The sequence below is a fragment of the Diuraphis noxia genome, unplaced genomic scaffold, assembly GCF_037042655.1.
Source record: "Diuraphis noxia isolate RWA-SAM2 unplaced genomic scaffold, SU_Dnox_SAM2 contig0004, whole genome shotgun sequence".
In the NCBI taxonomy this organism is placed as follows: domain Eukaryota; kingdom Metazoa; phylum Arthropoda; class Insecta; order Hemiptera; family Aphididae; genus Diuraphis; species Diuraphis noxia.
Window position 1 is genome coordinate 29,986,455 of NW_028301714.1, and position 22,919 is coordinate 30,009,373.

Consider the following 22,919-nt stretch of genomic DNA (forward strand, 5'->3'; position numbering starts at 1 on the left):
TTTAAATTTTAATATGAATTAATATTGATGTTTCTCGTACTATATATGCATCAAACCAAGGCCGTAGGTAGTCAAGTGGTCCTCAATAATCATAAACAACGTCATTGCGTTTTTATTTATATTTCAAAAATGTATCAATACATAAAAATTATATACGGGTACAAAATATCTGTATATTATAGATTATAGATTAAAAATGAAAAATGTTACTTTAACATATAAGTTATTTTATTAAAATTATTCAAAAATAATTTGAATGATATTTAAATGACAAATGGTACCGATATTTTTTGATTAAATATAATTCTATACTAATTTTAGTAGGTACCTATGTATGTATTGCTAGCTTATACAATATTAATTTAAAGGAATCATTATTTTTCAACATTTTCAATCTGTAAAAACACATTTTTATGTAAAATAAACAGTAATGGTGAATATTATTAAATACAAACTTATTTTTTTAAATATGTCAACAATTTTAACTTGTTGATTAAACCTTAAAAGTTACTGCAATTCATTATTCATTGTTAATATATATTAGCTTAATACACTTAAATACATATAGATATTAACAAATGTTTTATTTATGATAAAGTTTTTGAAGTAGTTTTAGCAGATTTATTTTTGTATTTTTGAAATCTCTATATTAGCTACATATTAGTTCCGATTCCGAATGACGTCAACGCGCCCGTTCCCACGTGTTTAAATGGATCAATAATGCCCGAACTTTCAAAGCTTCTCGCTAGGGTTCACCACATGCATTAGTCCTGACTTCCATACGGAAGCTTTTCGCTTGCAATCATTTGAATACAATATGTACGTAAAAGAGTAAAATAAAATCGGTATTTTATGCAAATATCCTTAAGCCATGTTTGAGGGTATTGTTGCATCGTTACTGAACAGATACTTGGGTAAGTATATCGAAGATTTGGACTTAGAAAACTTGAATGTAGGCATATTCGGAGGGAATGTTTTTTTGTCAAATTTGAAGTTAAAAACTGAAGCTTTGGTAAGGTGTTTACATTTATTCATATTTAAATAAAAATATTATGATCGTATTCGATTTTAGTACGAACTTGGACTGCCTATAGAAGTGAAAGCTGGATCAATAGGAAAATTCAATGTGAACATACCATGGAATGGGCTTTCAAGCCAACCAGTAGTTATAAAAATCGAAGTATTAAAATATTATTAAAATTTAAACTCGCATTATTATCATTAAACTGAATTTTAAAATGATTAATTTTTAGGAAATATTCATAGTCGCGGGGCAAGTAATCGATAGAGAATGGGACACAGAGTTGGAAAAACGTTTAGCGAGAGCTGCGAAGAAAAGAATTTTAGAGAGTATCGACAATTTATCAATATTCGGAAATGGTTAGTATGAATATTATATTAATTAGTTCCTTTTAGATATAGAATTTTAACTTTGTAGCAGGTTTATAGGTATCTTTTAACTATAGGTACAAGGTACCTAATATCTTATATTAACGAAAAATTAATTTTATGAATACATATAATTAGGTTCAATGGAAAATGGCGGGTTTCTTGAAACCCTTATAACAACTGTTATGAATAATTTGCAAATATATATTAGAGGTATTCATATTCGATTTGAAGATTCAATAACTAATGCAGATTCTCCTAGAGCCTTAGGTCTATGTATACAAACAATTTCACTGGAAACAACTAACAGGTTTTAGATTATTTGCTTTATTGAAAAAATATGAACCTTTATGATTTAGTTATCTTTTAATTTCAGCAAGTGGAAGCCAATTTTGTCACAACAAAATGGGCAGACTTCGGTGTATCAAATTGTCAAAATTGATTCTGCTTCATTTTATTGTAATACAATGTGTTCAACTTTATTGTATACTAATAAAACTATGGTATCAGATTGGCAGGATAAAATGCGATCAGGTCTTAATAACTTTAATATAAATGAAGAACCTTTGGAATTCAGTGAGTATTAGATCTACCTATATTATCTGTATAGGTAAGTTATTTTCAACTACTTTTTTTGTTTAATTAGTATTGAAACCAGTCGTATTAAAAATCAAAATTATTGTCAACAAGTCAAATGAAGTCAGAGTTCCTAAATTACTTGTTGACTTTGTTCTCCAGGACGCAGCTTTACAAATGTCTAGAAAACAATTTGTTGCATTGGTGGAAACTGCAGAATTTATGAAATTAGCAGAGATTAATAGGTTAATAAATTCATAATAGATAAATATATAATATAAGATATCTATCAAATGTATTACAATAGATATTACAAGAAAAAATAATTGCATTAATATTATAGTAATAATAATACTAATAATAGATAGGTACTATATATTTATAATGCAATAAAATTGGCGGAAGCCCAATTTAACAGATAAATATACAAAAATTAAATGTAAGAAGTTGTATAGAACAAAAATATTAATATAAATATACCATATAAACCTTGTAATATGTATATATTGTACAAGGTATAACAGGTATGACCTGACAAATAACTTTTGTTTTTTTCAATCGGTATTTAATTTTTATTTTTATAAACCAGATAACTTTTTTATCTTTGAACACTCTTTATTTTAAAAATTATAAATATTGGTAACATTTTTTTTTTTGGACGGTGTTTAGTCGTTAAAAACAACATAAAAAAATAAAGGTACCAACCTATATAATTTTTAATGTTTTTAACCCTCAATTTTTTTTTTTTTTTTGCTTTACTGAATAATAAAATGATAATTTAATTTCATATTCCAAAGCAGAATATTTTCTAAGTATTTCGATATGTATATAAAAATTAAATTTAGGACGAGTAGCTTATGAGTTATAACTTATTGATAGTTTTGATAATGTGCATCGTCGACAGTTCGAATCTTGGTGACGGTGGCATCTCTTTCTGGACAGGCAACTGTTTAGGGGACGAGATCGCCATCTCTCAACCGGGTATGGCAGAAACCTACAGGTGGCCAATTAAAAAATCTGTCAAAGTAGGGCGTCTAAAGTAGGCCTTCGAGCCTACTCTCGAACATGGTGCCATCATAGATAATAAATTATTATTATTTATTTATTTTTATTTATTATTATCTAAGGGCGCCATACGCAAAAAAAGTAGTTTTGTCGAGCGGAGTAGTGGACCAACAATTTCCGGCGTAACTGCATTATGCTCCACTTGACTATCTATACTTTAAATACTTAGAACTAATTTATTAATAGTCCAAAATTAGATTTTTATGTACTTATAAAAATACCAATATAGATTAATTAAATAATTAAACAACTCCCAGTCAAGTGCCACTCATGGGTGGCTTCTTATTAGGTACCTGCTCTAAAATTCAACAATTTTTTTCTTGTTGTATCACCACTTACTCTTATTGTGTTAAAGCCGTTAAAGGTATTACAGATTTTGTATGTCTTAAAAAAATTAATACATTTTTATTTTTTATTTCTAAAAGATATATACGATCTGTATCTTGAGGAAAAATAAAAATTTGGGCTAAAATTAACAAAGAAAATGAAAACTTGTTAAAATAAGCCACCCAGTAACCACATTTCCCAATAAATTATAAAAAATAAATACTTAGAAAAATAGTCTGTTTTGGAACATAAAATTAAAATTTCTGTTGCCATTTTAAAGTAAAAAACTTAAAAATGTTGATGATATAAAATATTTAAAAACATACACATATTTTAAAAATTTTGTCGAAACAGTTAGATTTATAGAAATATATTAATGGTAAAACATTTATTTAAGTTGAGTGGTTGATTTTTAAAATATTAATATTTTTAAATGTTGAGTTAATTGAATCAAGACATTATTTTTGGGAATTTTTTAGCCAAAGTAAATCTTTAATTGTCCATATAATTTTCATATTTTTTTCCATACGAACACTAGTACACATTTTTAATTTTTCATTCATTAAATCTTTTAGTTGCACCATGTACATAAAAAATAATGTATTAACTTTAAAAAAACAGCAAAAAGGTAATTACTAATTGACAATAATAATATAACGTTAAACAGAAAATTTAACAATATACATCATTATATAATAGAACATAATTTATTTAAAATTTACAAAGCTAATAGATTATATTTATAACAATTAAAATATGTAACTTTTAGTGGACTGTAAAATAAGAACTAGAAACATTTTAACTTGACTTAATTTAATTGGCTTTATTTTTGTCTATTATAGATTATTTCGGGATATTCGACCTACAAATACTGTATTAAAAGATATTAAAAGTTGGTGGATATATGCTTATAAGTGTGTTTTACGACAAAGAGTTACATTCTTGTGGAACAAAATTAAAATGCATAGGTAAATAATTGTTTAAATAAATAAATAAAATAAAATTTATGTCATTATAAATAACATATGTGTTTCAGGAAAAATTATAAGAGTTACATAAATGTGTACAAAAAAGTTCTTGTAAATCCAAATGATACTGAGTTAAAAATAGATTTGCAAATGCAGGAAGATGAATTGGATATTTTTAATTTAGTTTTAGCGCGAGAACATGCTAAAATTGAGGTTTGATAGTTAATTTTATTTTCAAGAAGTTTTATTAAATGTAATTTAAATAGCTTTGTGAAGAGAATCCAGAAAGTGTTACAATTCAAGAATCTCAGTCAAAATGGTGGGGTCCAATAAATGCTAAGCCCAGGTATCGCCTATGTTTAACATCCGATAAATCTAAAACATTTTGGAATTTACTGAGTCAATCAGAAAAAGATCGACTTAATGATCTACTGTGTAAAACTGGCGGATCAGATACACTCAAATATGATAAGCCTAAACAATATATTGGTATAGTGGATGACTACAATAATTATTAATTATTTATACAGTAAAAGAAATTAATTTGTTTAGAACATAAAATAAATTTAACAATAGCTAACTGCCTAGTTAGTTTAATAAGTGGTTCCAATGAATTAATGGTAATCACAATTGGCCATTTAATGAGCAGTCTTGAAACTAGACCATCCGGTAAAGCGTACAAAATATCTACAAGAGTTGAAAGCATAAATGTTGAAGCTTCTGTTGAGTATAGTTTGGTCCCGATAATTGATACATGTGCAATGAGAGGTAAATATTTTATAATTAAAGTTAAAATTTAATTATTATATGATGTGTAAAAACACTAGGAAATTCATCAAAATATTTTTTGAGTATTGATTTTGAAAAGAATCCACTCAATTCAGAAGCAGATTATGGATTGAATATAACATCAGAATCCGTGGAAGTTGTTTATCATGAAGTAGGTTTTCAATTCAGTATTTATTATTCTTATACCTATTGTCTGGATTTTTTTTTTCTTATATAGTTTGCTATATCTGCGTTACTTAGTTTCTTTTATTACAATCAAAAAATAAACATTGAATCTACTATTGAAAAGTTTTCAAAGACAATTTCTAAAATGTTTGGAAAACTATTTAATCCAAACAGACCAGAATCAAAGTTCAGAAAAATTCTTTTAAACATTGATCTTCAATTACCATATATTGTAATACCAGAATTTGGCTCTATTCAAAGGTAAGTAATATTTTAATTTGATATTTGAAATTAATAAAATTATACTTATTATAAATTATAATGTATTCTAATGATAGGGGTGAAAATATAATGGTGATCGATTTTGGTGGGCTCAAAATCAAAAGCGACTTACAACCGGAAACCATTTGTTTAGATGATGTCACACAAATGGAAATGGAGGAAAAACTATATGATCGATACCATATTGATATTGATGGATTTCAATTAATATTTTGTAATTCAGGTTAATATTTTTATTTAACTACCACAAACTTTAAAGTAGTATACAATTTGGTAACTTAAATGTTATAATTTTAAGGTGTTCTACATACCATGGTTAAATCATTAAAAGTTACGAATATGAGTGTATATGATGTGTATTGTGGTTTTTAGGAAATGATTGGAGAAGTTTAAAAAATGAAATGGATTCATCATTGCACCTTTTGGGAAAAACTGTTACACAAATTGTTGTATCGAATAGCATAAGACCAGAATATAAACAATTGGCAAAAAGAAAAATTAATATATCTGTACTAAGTGCTAGGTTCAACTTATCTGATCAAAAGGTTAATTCCATTTTAGATTTCATTGAAAATACACCAATACCTATAAACCATGTTTCTTCAGCAACATTAAAAAAACATTTTAGCGATGATGATGAAGTTTACGCATTAGATATGGTTTGTGATCTAAACATCTAATTAATTTTTGCAATATAACTGTAATAATATAGCTTTTTTCAATTTAAAATTTATCTGATCAAAAAGATAAATTTGCATCAAAAGATAGAAGAATTACAAGAATTGAAATCCACATTGGCATTGTATCAACAATTTAAGGGCATTAGTACCAGATCAACTGAGGAAAGAGCCGAAGTAAAAAAAGCATTTAAGGCTGTAGATAAAAGGTAAGTTATCAAAATATTAGGCTAGTTAAACAATGCTTAGGTAAGATATAATTTTTACTTTACAGTAAATGAAGTTAGGAATTTTTAAGTACATGCAAGTTGTGGCCACAGGTGTATAGCCAGTGTATAGACATATCACATATGTAACACACAGGGTGATTTTTTTAGGCATGCTTATCCTATTTATTTTCTTAAAAACAACAAATTTGTTTTATAAGGATTAATTAGGTATGGGACACGGTCACAGCACGGTCACAGCACAGTACACTGCACTCTAGCTCCAAAACTTAAATTGGACTTACTTTTTTGATGTATTTAAAAAATATTGGTATACTTACTGAATTTTATAGGTACCAGAATTGTTTTGTTAAATATAAATAACTAAATTGTATTATTATTTTTATAGAAGCATCGTGTCATCAGAAATTAGTGATGAGGAATTTGCTGAACTGTGGGCGCGTACAGTCGATTTACCAGGTTTTGATGACAATGTGTCACCAAATAATTCTATAACATCTCTTTTTAGATGTGTTATTGGAGAAGTAATTTTTTTTCAATTTAAAATGTATCTTTGTTAATTAATAATTTTTTTCCTCTAGATTTCTATTAATTTATATTGTTCAAACGAGATAGTAGAAAATTCTTTTTTGAATTTGACATTTAAACGTTTTTGTTGTGATTTGGCAATTATGGAGTATGGGCCAGCTGTACAAATGTCAATTGGATCAATTATTTTATCTGATTTACAACATATTTGCAAAAATGGTCAAACCGTTCAATTATTTTCAATAACATCCAATTGTTTGGTACAAGAATCTACTAATTTACTTTACAGAAAAGTATGAAAGTATTTATATAATAATTCTCATAGGTACATACTCCTATAATAATTGAGTAAATTTTTTTTAGGTAAAAGCTGACTGTCCTGATTTTAAAAGTCATTTCCACAGCGTAGAAAAGTCTCTTGTATTAGATTTAAATCAAGTATCATGTGTGTTTCATAGAACTTCATTCATAACATTTTACAAATATATGCACTATATTACACAAAAGTGAGTTTTTTAATCTTAGCAGAACAATATATTTTTGACCATATTAAAAAAAAATATTTTCTTCAGAATTGGTAATAGGCGTATTTTTTCATCTTTATCAACTGAAAATATTCAAAATTGTGTGAGCAATTATTTTTCTAACAATGATCCACCTGTGCCACAAGGAGCCACAAAGTTTAGTTATTCTGCTAGAATTTCAAATTTTCTAATGTTAATTTGTGATACTGAATTTGAATTTTTGTTTGTCAAGGTAAATTTTTCTTAACCTGAGTTCTTAAATAGTACTATATAATATTCACTAATGTGCATGTTTAAATTAGGTGGGTGGCTTAGAAAGTGATTGCACGTTTAAAGCAAATGATCGTATGGTATTTAGATTTTATGTAATGCAGATGAGCATTGATGATTTATCTCAAACTACTTTGTATCCTAAGGTAAATATAATTTCAATGTGTATTTAAAATAAATATTCAAATTGGTACATGAATAAAAATATTTTATAGCTACTATATACAGACGAAGATAAGCTTTTGGAATTCAAATATGTACGACATAACCCCAGACTTTATAAAACAAACATTGAAGCACAGACAGATGACGTAAAATCAGATGGAAGTATAAAGTTATATGTAGGACAAGTACACATAACAGTTTTATGCAGTGTTTTACTAGATTTTCAAGTATGCATTTAATAAAAAATAAAAAAATAATAACTTTAATAATATCATACATTTCTAAACTTATTATTTAATTAATTATTCTTTTTGATTTAGTTTTTTATAGATCCAATTATTACTGAAGAACTTGTTGATTTTGGTCGGCGTCTACGTGAAGTTTTTCATCTGTTTACTCCTGATTTTCGAAATGGATGGAAGAGCAAAATGCATCTGTCGATATGTATACATTTTCCTGTGATATTATTCCCACAGAATTCTACCTCTCCCAATGTTATTTTATGCAGTTTGGGAGATCTTACAGTAGAAAACTTTTTTAAAGAACAATCAAAAAAAGATTATGACAATCTAGACATTGTTGATAATATTTTAGCTAATTGGGATGCAATTAGTGTATCTAGAGCTATTATGACATTAGATGGAACACTCGTTACACAAGTACCTCAATAGCTAATTAAAAATTAGAAATTATCATACAATAAAATAATTAATTTTATATTTTTTATAGGAACCAATAGTCGAATCTTTTGGAATTCGTTTAAATATTAAAAGAAATGCTACAAACAAACTTTTATATTGGATGAATGGGGGAATTGACAATATTCAAATTAATCTGGGACAGAAAGATTTTGCAATATTCTTACAAGTTTGGGCAGACAATTTTGATAATGGTGAATTTATTGTAGAAATATTCTGTATGAAGATGCCACAAATTTATGGGAACTTGAAGGAAGATCAAGATCTAAAAAAAATTCAAGTGTTTTTCAATCACAAAACCTCTATTCATGAAATTGATTTCAAATTTTCAATAGATGGTGTCCAAATTGCACTTTTTGCAAATTCAGATGAAGTAAATATAATATATAATATAATATACATAGATTTATTTCAATAATAGATTAATAGAATATTTAACTATTTTAAAACTAAAAACATTTTCAGATATTAAGTTCTCCGATCAGAGATATAAATCATTCATTGTGCAGATTTGATGTGGATGAAATAAATATTAAGATAGATATGTTTTCAGACAATAGAGTAGTTTCAAATACTACAGTACAAAGATGTATGTTAGAAGATACCAGGAGGCTTAACAAATCTGAAAAAATGTTAGTAATATTTAATGATTTAATGTTTTAATGATATTAAAACTTTTCACAAAACTTTTACAAATTAAGCTCTTTTTTAGGATTTTTGAACCTGTTGGTCCATCAGATTCATCTAATGAAGTACATATATCTGTATCAACTCCACCATTATTTGATTTATCTTTTGAAAAAACCTATTCAGGTGATAGAACAATCCATATTCATTTGGATAAAACTAGATTGAATTTATCTATTCCATTTGTTGTGGAATTAACACAATTTGTATTGGACTCTTTACCAATAAAAAGTAAAAATACTGATAGAACCTTAGCGTCTCCGACGATCAATCTTGATAGTCATAGAAAATACCCATATGAAAAGCGATCAGTAGACAGAAAATCAATGAATATTGAAAAGCAGTCAGGTAAAACAAATAAATAATTATACTAATATAAATTTGTAGAACTATTAACCAATGAAATTTTTTTTCTATTTAGCTTTAACTGTATCTGTTCGTTTTGGTCGTCCTGAAATAGCAATATTGCCTTCTGGAGTAGAAGAATTAGATATTCGAGATCAAGTACTTTTATGTCGAACAGAGTTTCTTTTAGATTATGGTCGTCATCCAGGACATGAAGAGAGACTTGTTTGTTCATTATCAAATTTTCATATTTTAGCAGTGTCGAAAAAAAGAAGAGCCGAAAAGATGGTATGTGTGTTGTGTATTGTATATACTATATTATGATCTATGATAGTGATTTCATTAATGCATTTAATATGTGTTATTTCTAATTTTTGGTCTTCATAGGTTTTGCATCCATGTGACATTGAGTTTTCAAGAACTTTAAAATCAGGTGACCGTGATGCCATTGAAATTTTAATTCGTTCTAGTCCCTTAAATGTACATTTATCAACTAGTACTATTCACATTATTCTCAATGTACGTAAATATTTTTCAATTTTTTCAAAACTGTATAAAGTAATAATTAATATATGAATTTGTTTAAAAGGCAATTGATTTCATTGATTTTAATTATGAAGAAGATCCTGATTTTGATAGATCATCTTATTGGGAGTTTAAAAATGATGATTTATGGACTCCAAAATCCATAGTACCCAGTCGTGTCCCTAACAAAGTGTTACCTAAAGGAACATTTTTTTCATTTTTTCAATCAAAGTTTTCTGATACTATGGATGTGAAATCAGAAAATCTTGAGCTCTATGTACAAGACATAAACATATTTCTAGAATTAGAAGAACTAGATTTAGAGGACATTCCTATGATCATGTTAAAATCATCATTAAAAATTCAAGTAAAAGATTGGTCAGATCAGTTTCATTTAAATGGTAATGTACATCAAAGTTTTTGAGCTATATGATTGTATATAATTATATTTTATCACCTATATATTTTATTTATAGGGGGTCTAAATTTAAAAGCATCATACTTTAATTGTAATTTGAGTGTTTGGGAACCTTTTATTGAGCCTTGGAATATAAAATTGAAAGTATGTATACTGAAATATTAAAAAAATATATAATCATATGGTAAAAATATTTTTAATAGGGTTTCTTGGGAAAATTCAATATAAAAAACATGGATTTTGGAGACATGGTACAATCATCTCACCAATCTATTGTGGAAGGCGAGAGTGAAAGTTCAGATGATGAAAGTGAAGCTGAAATGAAATTTATTAGAAAAACAGTGAAGTCAAGGGGTGATTATCATAATGTTAATTTTTATCTAATAAATATAAGAACATATTAAGACAATCTGTGGAGCACAAAGATAATTTTAAAGTTTTAAAAACAGATTTTTGCTGCACTTCACAATTATACTCACTTATTAATCACTGTAGTTCAGAGAAATTTATCATTATAGACTAAAGTTTATATTATAAATTTATAAACTTTCTTGTGACACTAGTGTGACATACACTACCATCGAGAGCACAAGCAGTTGCAGTACTTGCTAACTTGTCTATGCCTCAATGAAATTAATTATTAATTATTTGTTATATAAAAAATAAATACATATTATAGAAACTTCACTTGAAAAATGGTACTCTGATGACTCAGATTCTGATCAGGAAACAGGAGTTATGGATAAATTAGCTAAAGCTGTTACACATTTAATATCCGAGTATGTGAAATGATATGAAAAATAATTTAAAAGACGTAGAATTTAATTTGAATAAATTTTGAACAGTGAATTTAGTGATGAAGACTTAACAAATTCAGATTCAAGTGATGAAAGTGGAGCTGAACAGGAGTCCAGAAATATTAATCAAGAAAAGATTTTAAAGAAAAAAATTAGTAATTTTTATAAATAAATATTTTTAATAATTTATTATTGGTAATTTGATTGAGTTATTACTTATTTTTGACATTGGGATTTTTTAAGGTTACTCTAGTGATTCTGGTTTAGAAAATGATTCTGAAGAACTGGAAACATCAACATATATACTTATTGAAACAGAAAGACTAGAAGTATCATTTACTCCAGCTAATTTATCTGTTATTGACACGCTTATAAAATCGTTGTATAATCCAAAATCTGATGATTGTGATTCAACAGAAAGTTTTGTTCTTGTTAATGATCTTGCAGTGAGATCTATTGTTATGTTATATCAAAAAACTGAGGTAAATAATAATATATATTTTGCTATGTTTGTATGTTAGGTAATTAAAAATCAATAATTACTGAAGAAAAAATTCAGATGGTAAATGTTACATCTGCAAATATCCGATTAATTTAAATAATTTTGTTTATATAGTAATAGTAAACTTACTAAACTATTATAATTTATTTTAATTATTAAGAATTTGTATAAAAATTTCATTGCATAAGAGTTTATATTTGTACGTTATAATTTAAGTTGTATTTTTTATAAATTATAAATAATTTAAATAATTATAATGATTAAAAAAATATTCTATAATATTATCTTATTATTGCACTATACATATTATATTTTCTTAGTTACACCATTTATTAATTACAACTTTGAAAATATAGAATTTTTAAGATAATCTAAAAATGGAAGAAAAAAATTACCATTTAATGCTCATTTAGTTAAAATATAATGTATTAAAATGGTTATAACTTTTTATAAATTTTTTTTTAGGGTTAAGGCTTCGATAACTGAGGTCATTAGCCTGGGGGAACTGTAGGGGAAGGTACTGTAGGTTTTAAACACGTGGGTATTTTGGCAGAATTTTTAATGGGCACCCGTAGGTTTCTGCCATGCCCGTTTGGGGGGCGACGGCCTCTCTCTCCAGACACCGCGTAATGCCCAAAGAGCGATGCCGCCCGTGACCGAGGTTCGAACCAGCGACTGCGTGCATGGCAACAGACGCCTTAGTCCGCTCGGCCACTCCACCCCCAAAAGTTTTATAAAATTGTTATGCTTGAAGTATATATTTATTTTTTAGAATCGGTTTTTTAATTATTAAAATTAAACTAAGGTAATATCAGTAGGTATCATTATCTAATCAAATGTCTGTACAAAATATCTCAATTATTAAACATTACTTAACTATCAATATTATTATGTGTAAATCTTTAATTTTATATGCAATATAGTTTAGCAAATTTATTGAAACAAAATCAATCAAAATCAAAATCACTGTTAGCTGATATTACACAGATTTGATACGTGTTGTACATCAGTAAATATCAAAGTACATTTTTTTATCAATCAAACCAGTGTAATACCAGCTTTAGAAGTTTCATTTCAGTAGCCACTTATTTAAATTTTTGTGAATATCATACCATACTATATATAACCTGCCCAGTTCATCTTAGCATTCAATATCTGATTTAAGAAAAATAAAATGTTAAATGAGTTATAATATTAAATAATTTTGGTGCATTTAAAGGGGTTGTAATTCTGGAAATAAATGTTGTGCTTACAAATAACTGTACCTATAACAAGATATTTTTCTACTTTGTCCATGATTAATTTTTAAATAGATACATAACATTTTTACATTATACTTTCTTGTTGTTGAGCAGTTAAAGTAATTGCAATTGAGATAATAGGTACTCCTAACTTTTGTGATTGTCAAAGCATATTTAACTTAACGTATAACTTAACTTTATTCTAACATGTGTGGTACTGCGGTATCCATTTTATATCGCTCAAATAACAAACTTTACATCAAGTATAATCTATTTTAACATATTATTTTTAATATTAAAGTGAATTATCTTGTACAATTTAAAGGTAGGAAAGAATATTATTTAAGGACACCCTTAAGGTTTTTTGTATATTTTAATTTTAAATTTAGTTGTTTTGTTCATTTAATTCGACTGTCGTGTACATATATGTATATTCATTATTAACTGCACTCTACTTAAACTTAATATAATAATAATCTTAATAGTTAATCATCATTGTTATTATTAAAAACCTAGATAACATAGATCTTATTGCCTAAAATATATCATTACCTTCTTACATAGAATACATTTTATTATTTTGATATATTTTAGTATGGAAATGAAATGAAATAAAATAAATAATATTTATTTAAATTAATCAGTTAAAACTTGTATTTTTTTATTGTATTTATATTTTTTTGATTTATAAGATTTATTTTAAGTAGTTTACAACAGAATGGAATCAACTTATTGAAATACAATGATATTAAAAGACTAAAGATTTTTTTTATACCTTATCATTATTAACTTGTTCATTAAACCATTTTATACAAATTTTAGTTTGATTAATTATTAAAGTTTATAATTTACAAAAATTAATCTAATTCATGTTTTTTTTTTATTTCAGCGAGGATTAGAACAAATATTAGAAGCAATTGATGGTTCTAGAACATCTTCAATATCTAGACAAAGGTAAAAAGTAATAAAGAATGAAAGAGTCGAATGGAATTATTTTTTAAAGTACATAATAGTAAAATTGCATATTTAGGAAATATTAGTGTGTAATATAACTATAATATATCAGATTATTCTGACTTATGAATTTGGTATTTTAACAAGTAAAATTATACTTTTTATGTTCTAGCATGTCCAACGATTGTACTTTTGTAAATAATTTAACAAAAAAAAAGAATTATGATAACATTGATGACAATTCTAGTGAAATTATCTACAAGAAAATTACTGATTATCAACTTAACATAAAAGTTGAAGGTATAATAAGCTAATTAATTGTTTTATGGAAAAAAAGTATGTATTCTTATCAAATAAAATGTTTAGGTTTTGATGATTTGATTGTGGTTTGTCCTAAACGTACAAGCAATAAATTACATGCTCTTTCTCCGATAAAAAATGATACACGGTATTGGATTATGGTGTCTGTAGTATCAAAAAAGCTGAGTCACATAATAACAATAAGATCACCTCTGATGGTATACAACTTTATAAATTATTTTATTTTTTAATTATTTTATAACGACTGATTTATATTTCAGTTGAAAAATGACACATCATACCCTTTGATGATCCATTATAACCGTACAGAAGCAATAGATACTTTTGAAATGGATTCTGGAGTTGTAGAAGAGTCTGACAATCCATTTGAATCAATATGTACTTTGGCAATTCTTGAAGCAGGATCAGTTTTTAATGTCCCAATAGCTTTAGCATATCATTCAAAACTGTTCTTATCTCCTGCTAATTTGCAGTAAGTTATAGAATAGTATATTATATATTTATAAGTTATAATGAAAAAGCTATTGTACCTACTTATAAATACAATTTTGTAAAATAATTATTTTAGGAATTATCTTGTGAGTGATAGTGGTGTTTGGTGGCCAGATTTGTCCGTTGATACCAGTTGTGCAAAAGAATTATTATGTGTCACTTCTAAAGTTGATGAACAACCAAATTTTTCTATTCGAGTGAGAATACGAACATACTTAATCTAATTATTATGTGTTTAATAGTGTTATATAATATTAGTCATAACTTATATTTAGGTCGTTTGTGAAGAAGGAGTACCAGTGTTTAGCCGTGCTTCTAGAACAGTGCCAAATTATACATTAAGAGCAGTTCCTCCAGTCATCATACATAATTTTCTCCCGTTTGCTATAGAATTCAGTTTTCCAAATTTCAAGCATCATATTGAGGCTTCCGAGAAAATTGATGTTTACATGTTAAATATTACAAATAAGGTTTTAAAAACAGATTTAATTGTACCATCTTATCTTGGTATATCGTGGTCCGGAAGCTTTAACTTGCGAAAAGATATAAACGAAAAAACTGTAAACATGAGTACTGAACATGACACTGACGGCGGTAATAAACATTTAAAAATCGCAATAAAAATTACGAATGAAGACTCTTGTCGTATTTTTATACATTCACCATATTGGATTGTAAATAAAACAGGATTACCATTACAATTAAGGGTAATGTATAAATTTATCTATAGCGAAGTTTAAAAGTGACATGTGGATCAATAGGTACTATTTTATATTCTAGGGTTCTCGATCAGATATTGTGTATGAATCACACACTGAAGAACCGATTTTGTTTTCATACAAACGCTTAAAAAAGAGATGCATTAAACTTAGGGCGTACCACTCAAATTGGTCTTCAGCATTTTCAATGGACACGGTTTATTGCCCGGGACTTGTAATTTGTAAAGATAAAGAACGACAAAAAAAATACAGAATTTTAATGAAGCCAGTTTTATCTCACTTATGTCCTCATTTAACTACGATCGTCACATTTTTACCAAATTTCTCTGTAGTAAATAGTTCCAACAGAAGTTTACGGTTCATGGAGGACAATCAAGACGCAGATTTATGGACAGACATTTTACAAGGACAGGTATTACCAAAGTAAATACACAAATAATCTTAATAGGTAATGATATTATGTTAATTTTATTGAAGACATTACCATTTTGGCCTGAGACTGATTCAATGAGGATGTTTGTTAAACTTCGAGATAGCAAATCTGGATCACAACATTTTTCAATTATTAAAGAACAGCATACTGTTCTTAGAATGGATAAAGGAGTAAAAATAACAATACTAAGGTTATATAAATTAAGAAAATAATTTTTTTTTTTTTTTAGCGAGCTCTTGTAGTTAAAATAACAGGTGGTGGTGAAAATCCGTTTTTAATAAGTTTTCACAAATTCCATCAAAATGATGCTCCAGTAAGAGTTGACAATATGTGTGATGACATTTTCCTAAAAATTCATCAAAAAAATTTGGGCCAAGTATGTGAATATTCTTTTATTTGTGTTATTATAGTATTATATAAACGATTAACAAATTTCTAATTAATGTATAGGTAACATTACTAAGTCCTAATCAATCCCTTTTGTATACTTGGGATGATCCTACTGAAGAACGTGTGCTTTACTGGAATGCGTATAGCAAAAAAAAACAAAAGTTATGTAGCTGAGTTTGAAAAAGATGGATTTGGTCAAAAAAAGATAAGTTTCTGTCAAATCAAACCAGCAGAAATTGCAAATATTAACTTAAATTTTATTAAATTAATAACAAATCAACATCTTGAATCACCCGATACAAGTGATACGAGTGATTCAGATTCTGACGGAGGGCCACCTATTAGAGTAAAACATTTTGAATAAATATTGAGAATATTTTTGTTTTATATTTTTTAATATTTCGATTGATTAATGATTTGATTTAGTTACCTCGAACCAAAAAAGCTAAGGTTGTGGTTTACTGGGTAAGTTATATGGATGCCGCAGGTCAAAGAGTATTGCTTTTTACTCAAGATGAAAAAGCAGCGTCAGCTGCTCGTAAAAAAATTGAAAATAATAAATCTAGTATTGACTTAATTGTATCCATGGAAGGACTGGGATTATCTTTGGTATTATACCTATGCTTAACATTTTAAGTTATTGGTTTTTTCATAATTTATATATTTCAGAGCACTTCTCATGGTGTCCACACAGAGGAAATTGCCTATTTTAGTTTAACAGATTCTACTTCTGAATGGATGGTGAGGGTAGGAAATATTTGGAAATCTTTTACAGTTGAACTCGCATGTTGGTTAGAAGATATGTGGAAAAGCGATAATAAAAAAGCACATTTAAAAGATTATGTCCACGTAAGAAAGTATTTAACATATTTTAAACTTTCAACACATGTTTTAAATAAATGTTTTACAAAGGTGGATTTTGACAAAATGCAAATGATAAGACCGTTTTTTGGACAACTTCGTCGTTCGTATAATCCTGCTGCACGGGTTCGATGCAAAATGACTTCAAAAAATACTACCGTGTCCTTCAAAATTCATAGAATACAAGTACAGTTAGAATTTATTTATATTCAAATCAAATATTTCTATAATACTTGTATAATAATAAAATATGTGTAGTAGGCTCATATAAGTATCAGTATTGGTAGAGATTAAAAAAACAAATTATATTTATACATAAATTATATAATATAAATTTGTTTTGCATGTTATTAAAATTTTATAGTTGGACAATCAGTTATCGGATTGTACATTTAAAACTGCATTGTATCAAACACCTATGTGTAAGACATCTCCTCGATGTTATAAATCATTTTTGGAAATATCATATACTAAAACAACAATTTCTAATCATTACGACGTTTACAAGTGTGTTAAACTTATACCATTTCTAATTAATTACGAAAGTAAAATATTCACTACATTTTTTAAATAAATTTAGATATTTTGATATAAGTCTTCAAGATTTTACCGTACAACTCGATAGAACATTTGTGGTTTGTATGCATAAAACTTTATCACCATTCCTTGCAGTTTTTGAATGCCCATTAGATGCGAGATTTAGACAAGATGTAAGTTCACTTCATGCACCTAATATACCACCGGTAAGGATAAGGACATTTAATTGAATAGATTATTGAGTATAATATCCAAATTACCTGTATTGGTTGATAATTTATCAGATTACCACTGATGTTGCATATTTTTACTTTAGATAATTATTTCCATTAAATAAAAAATAAAATCAATTTTGTTTCGAGAGAAAATACAGTCGAAAATAAATGATAAAAATATTACGTTATGAAATAATAGGTATTAAATTATATATTAATATTATTGTTATTATTATATAATTTAGTTCTTACTTATAGTTAATAATTATTATGGTATATTAGATATGTTTTATGTATTATTGAATTATAATCATTTTTCTCGCATTAACGAGATTTTTTTTGCCAGTTTACCACATATATTAAATTAATAATACCTCTGTGTAGTGGTGCTAATGTATTGCGTTAGAAATTAATTAGTATATTTATATTAATTTTAAAAATTACGAAAAACCATATTTCTTCTATATAATACAGAAAATACCATGCTATCATAGTCCAGTAAATTTTCAGTTTATTCTTACAGGTAGTTCGGATATTACGTATTTAGTAGTTATATTATTTTTATGATTTTATCAATGAATATATTTTAGGGAAGAAAACCTGGTAAGGTGTTTGCTGAGTATTTTCATTGTTCTCCATTTAATGTACAATTAAGTTTTTCGGCTAAAGTACCCGAACTCAGCCCGTTGAAGAGTTCCAATAGTTTTACAACAGATTCTCTTTTGTATGTACTTGATGGCCATTCGAACCGTTTAAATGACATAAAAGCCGTAAATCTCAAGTATGATTTGGTAATTGTTCGATGTAATTTATATTAATTCTTTATTCAAATATTTTAGTGTGACTGGCTTAACACGAAAAGGACTTTATAAAGAATCATTTAACTCAATGTTTAGCTACGGATTAAAATATTATGCTCGGCAATTATTAAAACAATGCCATGTTTCTATTTTTAATTTGGATGTATTGGAAAATATTTACGAAATGAACGAGATTGATGCTGAAAAAATTAACTTCGAGGTAAGCAGAAAATTACGCATTCTTCAACACTTTATACCAATAATTTTATTTTATTTTTACTAATGCAGGAATACTTAGGACCTTTTGTCGAAGAAGTACAAGGTTCGTTTAGGTTCATTGAAAGTGAAGAAAAATGGAATTTTGAGGAAACATTTCCTGAACAGATGATTTCTGCTCACAAAGGAACAGAAATGTCTGTTTTGTTATCTATGTCTGGTGCAATACAAAGACCTCATGTTGGTGAGTATTATTTGTAATGTTTACATAGATTACATCGTGATTATTCATTTAATATGGAATATCAAGGTGGAGAGGACGAGAGTGCTGCAGAGTCGTTTTTCAGAGGTCCTGGTCGGAACTTACTGGCAGTTCTGTCAAAATCAAACGTTTCCGACAAGGTGTCAATGGCTTATGATGGAGTTAAAAGGTATTATAAACTACATTACTTGCGAATGTATTCACAAAATATATTGTGTGATTTTAGAATTATTGAGTCAGGCGAAGAGGTAGTGATGCGAACACGAATTCCAAGATATGTCAATCCAATGGTTTGTTGTGTAAATTAATAATATTTAAATAAATAAATAAATAAAATAAATGTTTTAGGGAATGAAAAGCTATTCTATGTATGAAGCTGTCGGTCTACATTTGTTTAAAATGTTGAGTCGTTCTCTATCAAATGATGGTTATTGGGCACACGTTAGTTTTCTTCCAGAAGGAAAAAAAGTCCTACTTATTACATTAAGGTATGTAAAATTTAGTATTGACATTTTTTTTTTTTTTACTGATTTAAATATTATTTTAGACGAGTAATTTTGGCCGAAAAATATCGTACTAAGGGACCGTGGGAAATCGAATGGAGTATTTATGTTGATAACATCATAGATGTACCAACAGTTGAAGAAAATAAATTAAGCTTCAAAGTTCGGCAAGTAAGTGGCGGAGCGAATGTACTATTAACATAATATATAACATTTTTTTTTTTTAAATAACGATTTTAAAGTTTTGAATACTCATTTTTTTTTTTGGCATAGGATGAACATCATTCGAGTTATTTTTTTCATGGAGATGAGAAATGTATCGAATACAACGACAAAACGACTTTGAAATGGATTAAGAATAAAATTCAACAAGTTATGGTTTTAGGATATGAGGATAAACCTCTTAATTTATAAGTTATAATCAAAACGTATACACAAATAATATATTAGAATATAGTTAAGAATAACTTCTTAGGTACATGAAATGATTTAATGATATCAACGTTGATTGCCGTTGAATAGTATAACAATATAGGCATGAATAATCCAAAGTAATTTACTATTATTGTTTTTCATAATATACTTGGTCAAAAAATATAATAAAAACTATAATCTATAAACTATAAACTATAATAAACTATAATTTAAAATTGATAGTAGTCAAATATTTATGTGTGTAATTAACTACCTAAACTTGATGAACTATTATGTACGGATGTATATCCTTTTTGTATTGAATATTAAAGTATTGAAGAAAATCCATAACTATCTATATTCTACATCTTATAAATTATAAGTCAATAGTAAACAGTAACTTTAAATAATTTGATTAATTTTCAAATGATTGTTGTTACTTGATTCAAAAATAAATATATTATAATATAACATATACCTGCATATGATAAATAAACTATAAAATATTCTTCTCTACTTGGTAACATTATTTATTCCTTAATGTAGTACTTTTTATCATTGCTGCAAATATTTTTTTATAATTATTCTAATGCATTGGATTGAGTTGGATTACTTTGATTGGTAATATTAAACAATCTTGACTGGTATGTATTATTCTTACACTGTACACGAGATTATCAAATTTAATTTTCATAGTTAATGTAAATCAAAACATAGAACACGCATTAAATAAAAAAAATGAGGACATTGATTACCTCGAACTGTTCACACATCCTAACACTCGTATGTCATATATATTTTGTGACCATTGTAGTTGACAATATGTAGATAGTATTCAATAGCTAAACGAAGGACGGCGTTTAATATAGGCAATTTCACTACTCTAGTGTGTAGCTTGCATTGTATACGTATGTGAACATGATAATAATATTATTGTTATAAATATCTTGTAACTACATATTATTAGATATTTCTATATAACATAACCAGGTGATGTATTTTTTATTTAATAATTTTCCAAAAGTTTCATTGTTGCGACCTAAATAATTGATTGAATACGGTCGTATATAGGTCTTAAAGGCGAGCACGTGCTTAACATGAAGACTTTAGGTATAAATGGGTTATGTGGTAATAATTTCGCTATATGATCTACACCGAACGAATAATAATTTACGTCGCGTCGTATTTCAATAACACGTTTTAGGGACTGCACGATTTATCATTTTCTTGTCAACTACCAATATGTAACGGTAATAACGACAATAATAAAAATGTGTCATATTATAACATATTATTATGTATCTAGATATTTATAATAATGATGCGAGGTATTAAAAATAATATTATGTGGTATTCATCGACTGCGAACATCAGTGGGCTATAAATAAACGGCCAACGAAACAATATTGTTTTCAACAGCCAATGTGCCATATTGTTTTCATTTCCCGGTCGACTTGGTGATATCTGCCTACTTCAGTCCCCTTCCGGAACGATAATTATTTTATATTACTACAACAACGCTCTCTTCTTCGTTGCCGCCGCGTCCAAGGCGCGAGGGTGATCCACACACAGCCTCCCTCTCACATCACCCCGACCTGGGGACGGACGACGCCACCGGGGCGTATTTTTCGGAATCGATGCACTCGGCGATTGGTTGGGCGTGAATCGTTCTGCTTCGGTGCAATGTGACCCGCGCGTGGTGACGGGCGCGCGTGGCCACGGCCGTGCGGGCTGGAGAGACGACAACGGGTGCCGAAAATCAATGAGCCCCCTGACCTGCCGGTGGGACTGCTCGCACAGCTTCCACAGTCCCGGACCAGCGGCCGCCGCATGAGCACGACGACTTTCGGGCGCATGCCAGTACAACAACAACAACAACAACAATAATAATAAAAATAATAATATTAATAATAGTAATAACAACGTAAGTCAGTGTGTTCACGTGCGTATGACCGATGTGCCCTTTTACCAAAGTATACAATATACAACTGCACAGGTACTCGTCATTAGTATGTGTGTATATATATATTATTAGTATACACGTGTGCATAATATATACATACATATATATATATATATATATATATATATAGTGCGTAGGTAGTGTTAAATATATTTATATATTATGTATATATGTGTGTGTATGTGTATACATTTATTTGTGTGTATGTTTAAGTATTAAATATTATACATAACTTCTATATTAGTGTATATTATATTATTGTAGTGTAATATTACGTAGGTGCGTGCATCATATAATTCTATAAGACAGGACCTAGGTATGTTGCATTATTTTGTTGCAATATAATATGTGACCATTGGTGTGGTGTTATGCGCTTGTAATTTATTTTAAACCGTGACTTTACGCGACGGTTATTTTGTCATCGCACCCGCCGCAGCACCGCCACCGTAGTCGGACGGCGACGGTTTTCGCACTGAAACGGCTGCATGTGCGCAACCGGCCAATATATTATATTTTATTTCGTTATTTTTCTTTCGGTTTTCACACCCGTCGACGATCGATCCGTTCGCTACAGCGCAGCGGTCTTGGATCTATAACATTTTATCCCCGACGTCGTACCATGATATCCGCAAGTCGTACACGATTTACACAAACCGTGCACGCCTGCAGCTAAT

General features: G+C 27.9%; 2 protein-coding genes across 3 annotated transcripts in view; both read left to right on the forward strand.

Annotated features, from left to right (window-relative positions):
• Positions 1-769: 769 nt before the first annotated feature.
• Positions 770-20,798, forward strand: LOC107163447 (intermembrane lipid transfer protein VPS13A-like). The gene is given in 57 exon segments (XM_089225982.1): positions 770-1,012; positions 1,073-1,180; positions 1,254-1,380; positions 1,528-1,699; positions 1,766-1,965; positions 2,036-2,210; positions 4,200-4,325; positions 4,394-4,538; positions 4,592-4,814; positions 4,878-5,093; positions 5,153-5,265; positions 5,332-5,540; positions 5,618-5,784; positions 5,934-6,220; positions 6,308-6,447; positions 6,854-6,989; positions 7,047-7,286; positions 7,357-7,499; positions 7,566-7,749; positions 7,820-7,933; positions 8,003-8,179; positions 8,273-8,611; positions 8,682-9,023; positions 9,116-9,282; positions 9,363-9,685; positions 9,759-9,970; positions 10,070-10,201; positions 10,272-10,608; positions 10,684-10,769; positions 10,829-10,979; positions 11,305-11,404; positions 11,471-11,577; positions 11,666-11,904; positions 14,055-14,119; positions 14,292-14,419; positions 14,486-14,637; positions 14,701-14,912; positions 15,009-15,129; positions 15,208-15,639; positions 15,713-16,063; positions 16,129-16,254; positions 16,314-16,460; positions 16,535-16,621; positions 16,623-16,820; positions 16,901-17,083; positions 17,144-17,323; positions 17,387-17,521; positions 17,700-17,842; positions 17,916-18,078; positions 18,678-18,868; positions 18,927-19,107; positions 19,176-19,347; positions 19,414-19,534; positions 19,592-19,655; positions 19,714-19,853; positions 19,913-20,039; positions 20,142-20,798. Coding segments are annotated over 57 exon segments (10,038 nt in total). The 5' UTR covers positions 770-871; the 3' UTR covers positions 20,283-20,798.
• Positions 20,799-22,101: 1,303 nt separating this feature from the next.
• Positions 22,102-22,919, forward strand: part of mAChR-A (muscarinic Acetylcholine Receptor, A-type) — a 36,335-nt gene continuing 35,517 nt past the window's right edge. For both annotated transcript variants that reach the window (XM_089226011.1, XM_015510892.2), the window contains exon 1: positions 22,102-22,278. The gene's annotated coding sequence lies outside the window, so the exon portion shown is untranslated. The remainder of the gene's footprint in view (positions 22,279-22,919) is intronic.